Genomic DNA, 13075 nt, shown 5'->3' with positions numbered 1-13075 from the left:
TTCTAACGTAAATTGCAGGCAATTAATCGACAAAGTCGCTCGCATGAAATATTAGTTAAGTTAGAAATTTGACCTTCCTCCCTTTGGTGTCGAAGTGGTACGACCCGCCGGTCTCCAAGGCAACAGAAACACAGAGGAAAGGAGGCGGAGCCACATCAGCTGGATTAGCTCCCTGTGACACGACTAGAAGTTGCTGTTCACTTTTTTCTCGGTGAGATAAATTTGTTGTGCTGTTTAGTGTATCACGCACTGGGAAACAATATTGTACTTTTTTATTTTCCTCGTAAAACCACTTTTGTCATTCGACGAAGGTTTATAGCATATTAGCTTAGCATATTAGCTTCTGTACTGATCCCAGTACATCAGTTAGCGCTATTGTTGTTCATTAGCTTCCTAGCATGTGTTGATCCGTTGGCATATGGTGCAGTACTGTTTAGAGACTGTTTACGTCACTGTATAAATTGTATTTGATGCTTTTTTTTTAGTCTTATAGCCAAGAGAACTAGTATCTGGGCTTTTGCTGTGTCATGTGTGGACAAAACAATGGATGTTGTTTATTTTTGCCTTTAGCTCGGATTGGCTGTGTCTGTACAAAAGGAAAGCAGCTCCATTGTCACTAAACGACGTGTTATTAAGGGGAAACCCGTGTGGAGTGGTTAAAGTGATAGATCCAAAGCAGGCTCGATCTCACGGTCATGGCTAAAGATCCACTAGCAGACGCTGGACTTCATTTCGATGAACTCAACAAGTTACGAATACTTGAGCCAGATGTCTCTCAGAAGACCAGTGAGCTTAAAGAAGAATGCAAAGACTTTGTTGACAGTAAGTTCATCCCAGTCTACTCGGATACCCACAGTGAGTTATCACAGTATTTAAGGGCTGTCACCTTTTTGTGTGTGTCAAAATGTCATTATACACATTTATGTGCTCTCTTGAGCCTGTGAAATATTTTCCTTCTCACTGTCAGCTTTTTATTTCTGTGCCTCAAATTTTCCACTGCCTCAGAGTCAGAAGCGTTCTGCTTGCTTCTCTTTCCTGACACTATGTCTTCCTCTTCATTTTGGGAGAAAAAAAAGCATGTTTTTGACTCATATATAAATCTTTCTACCGCAACAGGTTTTAAGAAAAAAAAATGGTTAGGATCCAAGGAGATAGGACAGAAAGAACATAAATAAATTTTGAACATCAAAACCTTAATGCAAAAACATGTACATTATACACTCTTACTGGCATCCCATAAGGGTGTATAACCATCTTATGTCCAGATAAATATAAATTACTAAATGATTGAATGAATGAAGATTTCTGGTGGTTAGAAGGGTAGACTATTATTTTTGAGGGAAAAGTTTGTTTCCCCATTAATGGTCCACACCAAGCTTTACTAAGATGCTTCACTGTGTGTGATAACAGAAATTGGACAGTTTCAGAAGATAGTGGGTGGGCTTATCGAAATGGTGGATGAATTGTCAAAGGAAGCAGAAAAAGAAAAAATGAAGGTATGTATATTTATTTAAAATACTGAAGTTTGATTATGAACTCTATGAACTTCTGCTGTAAATGTAAACTTGACATGTGGTCATTTGACAGGCGATAGGTGCTAGAAATCTGCTGAAATCTGTTGCAAAACAGCGAGAGGCTCAACAGCAACAACTCCAGGCTCTAATTGCAGAGAAGAGGATGCAATTGGAAAGGTTTACTCACATGTGTTTTAAGGCCATTTTGTTTATGTGCAAACACAATACATCCTTATTTAAGTTCTCTTTTCTACTTTTTGACAGGTACAGAATTGAATATGAAGCTCTTTCCAAAGTGGAAGCGGAGCAGAATGAATTCATCGACCAGTTTATGCTACAGAAATAATCGAATTCTGCATTTTGTCACAAGGACAGAAAGTATGATGCTATGCATCTCTGACAATGACTTCGCTAATAAGAAGTGGGGTTCTCACTTGGTGATTTGTGGCTTTAATTAACAACCTCAACATATGACCCATATCATGACCAGTTCCTGGGGTTACAACTGTAACATGTTTCACAATAAGGCATTATTATTTATATGAAAACATATTTATAGTATTGAGATAATTATTCTGTAAATCTTACTTTAATCTCTTTTGCTACCAGATAATAAATACAGTATCTGCATGTTACTGTGATTAATTACTAAACCAAGCCTTGAGTGTTTTATCTGTATATTTTGTATCCTTTTTGTGATTTAAAGCTTTGATTTTTATTTTAAAATTACTTTCTCAATGCCCTTGGTTGTTCATGGGACCAGAAAAGTTCTGTAAATTTTGTAACCAAACAGTGCATTTTATTTGCTTTGTTTACTTCACTTTATTCACAATATTTATTGTCAAATACTGTTGGTTTTGACAGACACTATATAAACATGATGTACATTTGAATACAACTATTTTGCTCATACATGTCTACGTCTGTTCTCAATCATACAGCTTTGTGGTGTGGAAAAGCAGATTCATTCCTCAAATCAAAATGTCGATCATTCTGGTCCAAATAATGAATCTTCAAAAATGTTATTAATTAGGTAATTCAGAACATTGTAATGATTCAACAATCCTTTTTTTTTGACAATCATGAATGAATAGAACAATTTATTGAAATCTTAAGATTTATTTATTTTCGCTTCTTGCTCTTGGATGAAGCCTTAGTACTTGGAGAGACAGAATTATACGTGGAGCTAAAAAGCATGGTGAGGAGCAGCATGAGGGGAATGATTAAGTATGGAGCATAAACACACACCAGTGCCCATCTCTCCTTGGATGTCTGTGGACCCGGAAGAGGAGCCAGTGGGAAGTTATAGAGTAAGACGTGGCTCAGGATGGGAATTAAGCTGGTGGCCACGTGCACAGAATACAGTATGGCTGGAGTCCTGATCCACCTGCAGCTGCCTGCAAATAAAACGGTCTTTAACCTTCTTGACATCATCCACAAGTTCATGAATGATCTGCATGATCCAGGATTCACTAACCTTTGAAAAAAGCGTATGCTGCAACAGGAAAGAAGGGCAACTGAACGAGTGCTTCACAAAAGATGAAGGATTTAAACCAAACAGGTGGATCCAGCACCATGGGATCTCTGAATTCGGATGCATACCAGCGCAGCACGTCTTTAAACTGCAATGCAAAGGATGAGTTTAACTACAGAGTGGAAAATCTGGACGGAAACCAAGGCGACGTTTCGGTGCAAAACTTACAGCTTGAGGAAACACGTGTTCTGGTAGGAGTGCTTGTAGATCAATGAAGAGAGTGATAGGGATGTGTGACGCAAAATAAAAGAAAAACACGAGCTCTAAAGCACGGAGAAGCATTTTACACGCCGTCAGGGAGAAAGAAAAGAAAATTTCTGCAGCTTTGTCCGGTACAAAGGCTTAAAAAACTGGGAGAGGTTCAATGCAACGTGGCCTCACGCGCCGGTATCCTGTCTTGCTATTGGCTATTGGTGTCGTTTGTGCGTCGACGGGGCGGAGTTATGTATAAAGGGGGCGTGGCGGCAGAGATCAAAGGTTTTAAAGGGACAAGTTCAGACAGGAGATAAGTTATCAATGTTTGCTTCAATGTTGAATGGAGGTGATGGAACGCCAAGCAAAATATAAAGTACATGCATGTGCTACACACACAATACACCATTTCATGTTAATTCACAATAACTGTCTTGCTATTGTCATATGTCATGTGATGATGTTACCCAAGACCCACATGGATTGCTGGGAGTTCATGAGACCTCATGAGAGTATACATCACTTTTTTGGTTCTCTGTGAGGTGAAATAAAATTGTAGTTACATACAATCAGCAAGCAAACGCCAACCACTTTATTTACATGACATAAAGCCTTAGCACTTGGAGAGACAGAATTATACGTGGAGCTAAAAAGCATGGTGAGAAGCAGCATGAGGGGAATGATTAAGTATGGAGCATAGTGTATTATAGTGCTGCTATAATACTGTGTTCATTCCAGTATTTCTGCACAAGTAATATTGTTTGAACATACAGTATTTACACTGGTCGGCGCTGTTTCTGTTGTCTTTTGTGTATTGTCTTGGATTTTTTGTTTGCACAGACTTTTGTCCTGCACTGTCTTTCTGTCTTATCTTGCACTGTTTGCACCAGGTTGCGCAGTTGCACTTTATGTGGCTAGGACTACTTACTAAGTCCTTAGCTCTGTCTTTGTTTTATGTAGCACCATGGTCCTGGAGAAACGTCTCATTTCACTGTGTACTGCAACAGCTATATATGGTTGAAATGACAATAAAAGCTTCTTGACTCGAATCAAGTGAACTAAAAAATAAACCATTTTAAATCCATCGTTAAGTGTGGTCTGAGCACATTTCACTTTAAAGGAGCCAGAGTTCATTTGTTGTGTTCATGCAGGCACAAAATAAGGTCACTGATGGAGACTTTTATTTTGTACATGGAGTGCTAAAATGAACCACAAAGAGTCTACAGTCTGTTAAAATGCACGGTAAAGCTTCAAATTGCATGGTTTTCCGGTATGAAGTGGATGATAGTGCAAATAGGTGATTCCTGACAGCAGGAAAAGACTCTGATAAAGACTTAATATGCTTTTAGACTCCAACTTGATTATAATGTTTGAAATTCAGACTTCTGCTATACTCGTAGGTCTTTGGTCTACAACATCCACGTAATCCTGGAACACAAGATATGCACATTTGTTATTTACCTTATAATAAAGCAACTGTTAAATAAAGAGATTTATAAAACACCTACCGCATCATCCTCAATGATGCTCTCCAAGGTTCTGACAAGCTCAGAAAAGGATGGTCTGGCTGTATAAGGCTCCACCCAGCAGTCTTTCATTATCTGCAGTCTGTATATGAAAATATCAACTCAGAGTCAAATGCAGTATATTCTAATGCTTGTCATGGACAGTTAAAGTTCATGCAGAAACATGGGCCTTTTAGGTGGGGATTGAGAACTACTTGTTTAGAACATGTTTAAAGCAAAAGTACTGGCAGGTCAAGACGGCAAGACCATTTCTACTCAAAAAGTCTTAGATATGTAAACACCTACATCTTCCACCAGAGGTGCTGTTAATGTACATGAATTATGTAGCCTAATAGCAAATAAAGAGTGAATGATGTTGATGCTTACATTTCTGGTCTGCAGCTCTCAGGTCCTACATTTCTGGTTCCAGCACAAATGTGATACACCACTTGATCCGAAGTCTCCAAATTGGGATAGGGCAGACTGCCTGTAAAGAGCACAATAAAAACATTTTTATTTTATTCTACTTTTCTGCAGTGTTTTAAAATTGGATTTCAGCAAATGGATGATCTAATCAGTAGGGCTATTATAGGTTTATTGGGCTGAGCTCACCAAATGTCTGCATTTCCCATAACACAATACCAAAAGCCCAAACGTCCCCCTTGAAGCTGTAGTAGCTGTTCCGGAAATATTCAGGAGGATACCAGCGCAAGGGCACTCGTTCCTAAGAACAGCAACATTTTATATCACTGGAGTATTTAAGTAATAGAAGGATCTATGTAATGTAATACAATGCCGAACCCTCTGGTGTTTTTTCGTGGTGCTTCTTCTACTTCTCATACGAGTCAAGTCTTTGGCCAGACCAAACTCTGCCACTTTGATTTCCCAGGGGAACCGGCTCACCAGAATATTCCTCAAAGCAAGGTCACAGTGTACAACCTGCAGATAAAAAGCATGAATCTCAGTCATAATATACACCAGTTATGTACAGTATGCATGTTTCCACTGAGGTAAAAGACAACTGTACTTTTCCCAAACAAGTTATTGAGTCACATCCCTGTCGCACTGCAGAGACTTTTATTTAAAAAGAAAAAAAATACATTTCACAAAGTGACACAAAACCATGCCATGTATGGTTATATATATATATATATATATATATACATATATATATATATATATATATATATATATATATATATATATATATATATATATATACATACATACACACACACACACACATACAAACACACACACACACACACACACACATATATATATATATTTGCTTTATTGCACAATTGTGACAGTTTTTCAACCTGCTGCATGCACAAAGCACAATTTCACGCTGTTTGTACAAAACAGTTCTACAGCTCCATTTTTTCCATCGATATAACATATCTCATGGCTTTTTGGTCATAATGGAATTGTAGAAAAATTGTAGGAAAGCTGCATTGTTGAAAGCAGTATAGACTACTTTTTAATATCAGGTGAGAGCAATGCATGTTGTCCTTTTAAAAAGGGAAAAGAAGCAAAACTGCTTTATACAAACTGCACTGCTCGCCTGTATAATAGTCTTAGAAAAGAGGTGTGAGTGTAATCTCTGGTGTTTCACTGAGACAGAGATACCATTTTGGAGCGCAAGTGTTCCATGGCCAGAGCGATGTGATAGGAGGCGATAGCAAAAAGGTTCTGGATCTCAGCATCAGCACTCAGCTTGTCATGATGTGTCTGCACAAAGCTGCGCAGAGTCCCATAGCTCACAAACTCCATGATCAACATAAAGGGCTCTGCGCAAAACATCCAGCAAGTTAAAGAAAACAAAAAAAGGGTTCTATTACCACCAAACATTCATTCCAAATATAAGAAAATAAAACAATGTGTGGAATTTAACTAAAATGTTGAGCTGGTCTACACATTGACTGCAGGAGTAGAATTACTCAGTAAACTAAAAATAGACCATGTCTATTTCTATCAAGCTCTTACCCTCAGTCATGTTCCAGTCCAGCAGCTGAAGTACATTTTTATGATACACCAGCTTCCTCATAATAGACACTTCAGTCTCCATTTGCTTTGAAGTGACTCCTAATAGAGACAGTGAGCTAATTAATTAATGGTTGTTGTCTACACAGGACCGTAATAGAATTTATGAAGCTGAAATACCACAACCAGAAATGATCCTTCTTTCCATATGCCCTTCCTCTATTGTAATAATTTGTGTGAAAATTTATCACGTCTATATATTACATATATTATGAAGCCACGTCTATATATTATATATTTGGACGTCCGCTGAGCCGAGGCTGACTCTAAGAATCCTGAGACATATCCAGTTAGACTCTGTGATACTAAGAAGATCCGAAGTCCATGATCCTTACACCAATACATCATTTATCTGACTGTATATTACAATCACACCACAGTGTCACCCATATGAGGATGGGTCCCCCTTGAGTTCCTCTCAAGAGTCACCTCAGACTTGCTCATTGGGGGATAAATACATACATATTGTCAACTATTTATATCTAATAATAATCTAGAATTTATTATTCTGTCAATTCATTTACTTTTATTATTCGTTATTTCCTTTATCATTAATTATGTTTACCTTCTGCTCTATGTTTATGTTCTGTAAAGCTGCTTTGAGACAATGTCTATTGTAAAAAGCACTATACAAATAAACTTGAATTGAATTATATAACATAACATAATAGAACATTTTAATTCATATAAATTGTAGAGCACACTTATAAACCTCATATTTCATATTGTGTGTTTTTAAAATAAAAAACAATGATTATTTTCTTGATTGGGATATTTTGTAGGAATTTCAGTACATTGATAATTGGTAGATTTACTGTAAGACTAGTGAAAGTACTTTTATGTAGCATTCTGTTCAAACTTAATGTAAAAATGTTTCATACAAAAATGTTAATGGAATGTTTTAATTTGAAATAATTTTAATTATTTTGTTTGGATTTGAGATTATTTTCTTTCTTTTTTGCTTTAATGACAGCATGCACGTGAGCTGGCATGGACTCCATGGACGTTTGTGATAAACCTGATGATCTGTGTTACTGTAGATCAGATCCAACAGTGTGAACACATTCTTTAATGAAAGCGATTAGACATGAGGAAAATCTGCTTTTCTATTTTGTATAAATGAGTAAAATATTTGCTTACATTTAAATAGTGACCTAAAAAATAAAAATCAACATATAGTCACTAGTTTCCCTGCAGATTTACAAACGTTTGAACACACACTGTATACAGACTTCATATTACAATATTACAACTGCACTGGAATAATGTTCTCGCAAGTAAACAATAATCAAACTGTATAGTAAAACAAAAAATAAATTCTAATATCATCCAAAGGCTAGATTTCTGGTACTGTTTTAAACAGTAATTATGTTACACACCTGCAGTGTTAGCTCATGCTCGGTAATAGTAGGTTTAATAAATTCAGAGTTTTTGGCAGTGTACTACCTTCTTTTGCAATCTTGCAGGTAACAAATGAGTGACCTTTGCAGGTTCCCCGCAACATCCTCGCTTTGTAGAAAGCACCTTCCCTCCCAGCTTTGATCAGCTGCATCAGGTTCAGGTCCGTCCTTGCAATCTGTGAGTTCTGAAGCAACAACATTGTGAAAATGTTAGGTTTTGCTTTCTTTTCACCTTTCTTTTTTTTTTTTTTTACTAATAAGTTAATGTGTTTTCTCTCATCAACCTGATGCGGTCTATGACATGATCTAAAAATGAAAAGATACAGCTAATCATGAGTCGTTTGAATTATGATGCTCTGAACCTGTTGCGAAGGTCTCCACATTAATCGAGCATTGCTTTTCTGTCTATGTTGCCGTGTTTCAGCCGAAGTGTCTAACGATGGCATGACAAACACAGATTGAGGAGATGTGGGAGAAAGAGGAGAGGAGTCTTGAGCAGGAACAGCCATGGATTGTACCCGTTCAAGCTGATGTATAGTCTTATTCAGAGCTCGGTATCTGCAATATAAGGAATAAAGACTTTATATCTAGCAAAAACAATATATTATCTGAACGTTAGGTCTGAATTTAATGTAGCTGGTTAAACTGTTCTCTTTAATTAAACAAATATTCATTTTACTTTTTGAAGCACACAATGCCAAACAAAAGTGTGATTAAAACGGTGAGGACAGAGATGCCAATGAGAATGTAGTGGTTACTGTCCAGAGCAGCACCTGCAACAAGAAACAGGAGATGTGATGTTACATGACAAAACATGACAGGAAATCAAACTAGGCCACATACTAAGACAAAGTTTCAGCAACCCACTTTAGTAAACTGCTAACTCACTCATCAGGAGTTTTCCAAGCGTTCTGAATGTACTAGGAACATTTTTCGTTTCTTTGTGACTTTCACTCATAGTTTAAATTACAGACATATAGACAACACTATAGATTTACGTTTATGGGATAGGGATTACATTTTTTTTTTTTTTTTAGTTTTGCCCTGAATAAACTCACATAATAGTTACATATAGTTAAGAAGACACAATAACAACTGAAAAATTTACACAACTTCATTTTTTTTTTTCAAATTTACACCACTTCATTTTTTTTTAATACTGTCTTGTTACCTGGATGTGCTGTAATAGTTCATGAGTCCCTGGTTGATCCTGAGCAATTAAACTGCATACTGCTCTTCAGAAAAATCCTTCAGCTCCTGCACATTATTTGCTTTTCCATTATCCTCTGTATATTTTCCCCCTTATAGTCAGTGACTATATGATATCGAGATCCATCTTTTCACATTTATTGAAAAGACTGAGAGGTTAACATATTTTGTCTTTTGGAAAGCATGGAAATATCATAAAGCTTCTGATAAGTAGTACTAAATAAAACAAAAAAACATCCTCCTGTTCAGAAGTTCACCCCCTTCCCCCCAGCTCCTAATATATCATGTTGCCTTCTTGAGCATCAGTGAATTTCTGTAATAGTTGTGTATGAGTCACTCCAGTGTTCTCAGTGATCTGTTTCTGAAGAACAATAGGCAGCGTAACTCCTCAGCACAAACCAGCAGTTTATGAACATCCATCACAACAAAACATGAGCGGTTGTTCGTCATCTAGGTAACAACACAGTATTAAGTCTTCAAAACAAATGTATGTAATATTTTGAATCATTTCAGTTATTACTGTCTTGTACTGTGCAAGATGTTTACACATTGGACTGTTTTACAGACAATACATATCTGTAAACATCTGTTATATGATAGAGCTCATTATCAGGAGTAATAAATAAAAAATATTTTTAACATTATGAACATTTTGCAGATCACATCAGGCACACGTAATCTTATAAGTGCAACTGTAAATATAAATGATAGAGTTTGTTTATGCTCATGTATTCATGAGACAGTAGTGCAGTGAGTAACACTGCCACCGCCAGTGTCCTGGTTTGAACCTAAGCTCTGGTTATTATCTGTGACAGATCCCTTGGGGTCAGATTTCTTTCCCGCCCCCCGAAACATGAAATAAAAGAGAAATAAAATGATCAATTTCTGAGTAAGCATCCTTTATTATTTTCTGATAGCAGCATGTCCCATTAGCTTTAGGCCTTATTCATCTCATAGTTGCATGTTTTTCAGATGTGCAAAGAATGTACACTTTAATTTGGCATAATATCGATGTTTTCTGTTTATTTTCGTTTCATTATTTTTGAAGTGTGTGAGTCCATGCTGCTCTTTATTATAAAAATATTACATTTCTTATCGAGATAATATATACAGCACTGTCTTTATTTATCTATTTTAATTTTTTTTAAATAAAAGTAAAAAATTATAGATGTTTATTTTATGACTTCTGCATTATTTAGTCAGTTAAGGAACATTTTCTATTCCAAAAAGTAACAGGAGTAAAATTTTTGAAGTTAAATTTTTTTAAAAACAAACAAACAAACAAACAAACAAACAAATAAATAAAACCTTTGTGTGTCAGAGCAAAATATTACACAACAAAGAGAGGAAAATATTACGCAACAAATTTTCAGAAAAAAAAATAATTATAAAGGCTGTCGGGTTTGCATGCATGCAAATCAAAAGAACAAGGAAATGTAGAAGTCAGTACAGATTACCTGAGTCTACTAAGAGTTGTCATAACGACGTGTCGAGTTTGCTTTCTTTATTACTGTTTATTTCACTCATTTTATGTAAAAAATTTTTAAATTATTTTTGAAGGCATCTTTTGCATTAGAGCATTTCATTGTGGAGATTTTTGCACTGCACCGCTGCATGTCTCTGTATACTGTGCGATCCATGGAGTGGCTTTAGCAAAGAGTCACAGAGTTCATTTATTCAAATAGCCAGAAAAGATTCATTAGAAATCATTAGACTCTTCCATCAGACATGAGCTGTCCTTGCCCATGCTTTATTCTATTCAAATTTCTGCTTGAACATGTGCAAAAAAGTCATCCTGTCAGAAAAGCAGCTTGTAGGCTGTAAGAATCTGAGTGTAAGCTGTTACACACTTACTTTTCGAGTTTTCTGTACAGTTAGAAGAGGACATATTGTTTTCCTAAGTGGACAGTTCTGGCAGATCCATGCATTCCTTGTGGAGGTCTGAATAAGAGCTCAGCATCACTAAAATATAAAGAAAATTTGGCATGTGAGTCACAGCATAATATGTTTCTTATGTCTGAACAAGAAATGAAGTAACTAGGTTTGGAATAAAAATCTTCTAAAAGCTATTAAAAGGGAATGGAAATAACATGAGCTAAGTGAAACTCTAGTGTCATGTCATGGGAGAGAGATGAAGAATGAGGTAACATGTATTGGTTAATGATCTCATCTTTCACAAATAAAATCTTAAGAAATATTTTCAACAAGCCTTCTGAATGCTGAGAAAGAAAAACAGAAAAATGCAGACAATATATAAAAGTGTAGCCTTATTTAATTTTAACTATATGCAAGATTAAAATAAATGTTTTTGTCATTTGTTATACAAATATATTTAAGTTTTAGGTTTAAGCAATAAAAAGTTTGCTAAAGGGTGTACAAGAGGGTTTTTTTCCCTACTAGTTCTGGATCTTTATTTGGTTTGGTTGGTTTCATAACAATTTTCAAGCACAAAGGGATCTTCCTTGACTTATTTTTGGTTGTGTGTGATTTAATGGATACTTCCATATCCTCATAAATCATAAAAAAGCTTACTTCTGTAAATCAGTGTATTTTTATCAGGGAAAAATATACGTTTGGCAAGACTTTCCTTCTGTTTCAGTATCAACAAGAAGAGACAAATGTTTTCTGCTTACGTTTCTCTTGAAGTTTTGTTGTTTCAGAGTTGTTGTTTTTTTTACTGTGTACCAAAGTGTATAGGTGTAGTGTTCACACTTAATTAAAGGAAAACCTCATTTAGTTTACACCAAACAACATAAATGTAAACGCTCCATTAAGCCAGTGACAAAAAAAAACCAAACAAACAAAGATGCTGCGTCCAGAGCCATGACCATCTGATTCAAAATAAAAAGGAACAACAATTAAGTTTATTATTATGTTTTAAGTTTAGAAATAAAGAGTTTTAAAAGCCAAGAGTAAATAAAAGCCAAATCAAAGGAGTACTCATTCATTAAAGTGAATGCGAAAAAGGATGAGTGTTTATTTTCTTCTGAATTGAAAAAACTAACAAAAAAACAACAATATATTGTTAGGTTGTGACAATTTTAATTTCCTTCTAGAAATTGTTAACCGTTTGCATATTTTCCACATGCTACACCACCTTAATAACAAATAGTTAATTACTAAACAATAATTGGCCAATATGCACAAACAAAAAGAACTTAATCCTATTTTATTTTGACGGGAATATTTGTCAGTATTTATTCCCTCGAAGCTGAAAACACTTCATATTACTTCTTTACTAAAAAAATTGACAAAGCTTAAAACTCTTTCAGTGTTTGACACCAACGAATGAGAAACAAAAAAGTATAGGAAAAAGGTACAAACTTACTATAATTTCAGTCCTTAAATGTCACCATCCTGAGTGTCATGGAGTCCACACGACCTTGTGGTGTGCTGCTACAATGAGAGCGCTCAGAAACCGCCTTCAGCCAGGTGTCTTACGATGTAGAGCCACCGATATGAGTGAGAAGTAGCACTAGAGAAGAATGCGGTCTGGTGCACTTTGTTACATTCACTTCCTTCTCTCTTTCTGCCTCACACAGATCGCGACCAGGGCCATTTTATTATAGGTGTTAAATTTTACACGATCAAGATTAATAAAATACACAGCATACTGTGGTTACATGGCTTGATTTCGGGGAAGATGTGCAGCATTCAGAGCATGACCAGTGTTGT

General features: G+C 35.9%; 3 protein-coding genes across 3 annotated transcripts; 1 reads left to right on the top strand and 2 right to left on the bottom strand.

Annotated features, from left to right (window-relative positions):
- Window positions 1-58: 58 nt before the first annotated feature.
- ift20 (intraflagellar transport 20 homolog (Chlamydomonas)) lies at window positions 59-2424 on the top strand. Its single transcript, XM_027147551.2, has 5 exons — window positions 59-211; window positions 571-822; window positions 1411-1496; window positions 1588-1691; window positions 1779-2424. Exons 2-5 carry the CDS (start codon window positions 696-698, stop codon window positions 1858-1860), a joined length of 399 nt encoding a protein of 132 aa, XP_027003352.1. The 5' UTR covers window positions 59-211; window positions 571-695; the 3' UTR covers window positions 1861-2424.
- Window positions 2295-4044, bottom strand: tmem97 (transmembrane protein 97). Its single transcript, XM_027147542.2, has 3 exons — window positions 3217-4044; window positions 2992-3136; window positions 2295-2911 (listed from the first exon to the last, which is right to left on the bottom strand). The coding sequence occupies exons 1-3, from the start codon at window positions 3328-3330 to the stop codon at window positions 2637-2639; spliced, it is 534 nt and encodes a 177-aa protein (XP_027003343.1). The 5' UTR covers window positions 3331-4044; the 3' UTR covers window positions 2295-2636.
- Window positions 4045-4399: 355 nt separating this feature from the next.
- si:ch211-167j9.5 (fibroblast growth factor receptor homolog 1) lies at window positions 4400-13072 on the bottom strand. Its single transcript, XM_027147526.2, has 12 exons — window positions 12729-13072; window positions 11255-11362; window positions 8871-8964; window positions 8554-8749; window positions 8238-8376; window positions 6735-6833; window positions 6378-6538; window positions 5547-5684; window positions 5358-5469; window positions 5133-5232; window positions 4749-4848; window positions 4400-4668 (listed from the first exon to the last, which is right to left on the bottom strand). The coding sequence occupies exons 2-12, from the start codon at window positions 11286-11288 to the stop codon at window positions 4618-4620; spliced, it is 1224 nt and encodes a 407-aa protein (XP_027003327.1). The 5' UTR covers window positions 11289-11362; window positions 12729-13072; the 3' UTR covers window positions 4400-4617.
- Between the last annotated feature and the right edge of the window lie 3 nt (window positions 13073-13075).

The sequence above is a fragment of the Tachysurus fulvidraco genome, chromosome 11 (assembly GCF_022655615.1).
Source record: "Tachysurus fulvidraco isolate hzauxx_2018 chromosome 11, HZAU_PFXX_2.0, whole genome shotgun sequence".
Taxonomy (NCBI): Eukaryota; Metazoa; Chordata; class Actinopteri; order Siluriformes; family Bagridae; genus Tachysurus; species Tachysurus fulvidraco.
Note: the sequence above shows the minus strand (reverse complement) of the source record. Positions and strands in the feature narration are given on the sequence as shown.

Excerpts from the sequence above, each read along its gene's own strand:
- tmem97 (XM_027147542.2), bottom strand. The coding sequence starts at position 3,330 with ATGCTTCTCCGTGCTTTAGAGCTCGTGTTTTTCTTTTATTTTGCGTCA. Across the intron at positions 3,137-3,216 it reads AACACGTGTTTCCTCAAGCT|TTTAAAGACGTGCTGCGCTG; the intron begins GTAAGTTTTGCA and ends TTTGCATTGCAG. Across the intron at positions 2,912-2,991 it reads AGCATACGCTTTTTTCAAAG|GCAGCTGCAGGTGGATCAGG; the intron begins GTTAGTGAATCC and ends TTTTATTTGCAG.
- si:ch211-167j9.5 (XM_027147526.2), bottom strand. The coding sequence starts at position 11,288 with ATGTCCTCTTCTAACTGTACAGAAAACTCGAAAA. Across the intron at positions 6,834-8,237 it reads CTGCAAGATTGCAAAAGAAG|GAGTCACTTCAAAGCAAATG; the intron begins GTAGTACACTGC and ends TGTCTCTATTAG. Across the intron at positions 5,470-5,546 it reads CCACGAAAAAACACCAGAGG|GAACGAGTGCCCTTGCGCTG; the intron begins GTTCGGCATTGT and ends TGCTGTTCTTAG.
- ift20 (XM_027147551.2), top strand. The coding sequence starts at position 696 with ATGGCTAAAGATCCACTAGCAGACGCTGGACTTCATTTCGATGAACTC. Across the intron at positions 823-1,410 it reads ATGCAAAGACTTTGTTGACA|AAATTGGACAGTTTCAGAAG; the intron begins GTAAGTTCATCC and ends GTGTGATAACAG. Across the intron at positions 1,497-1,587 it reads CAGAAAAAGAAAAAATGAAG|GCGATAGGTGCTAGAAATCT; the intron begins GTATGTATATTT and ends GTCATTTGACAG.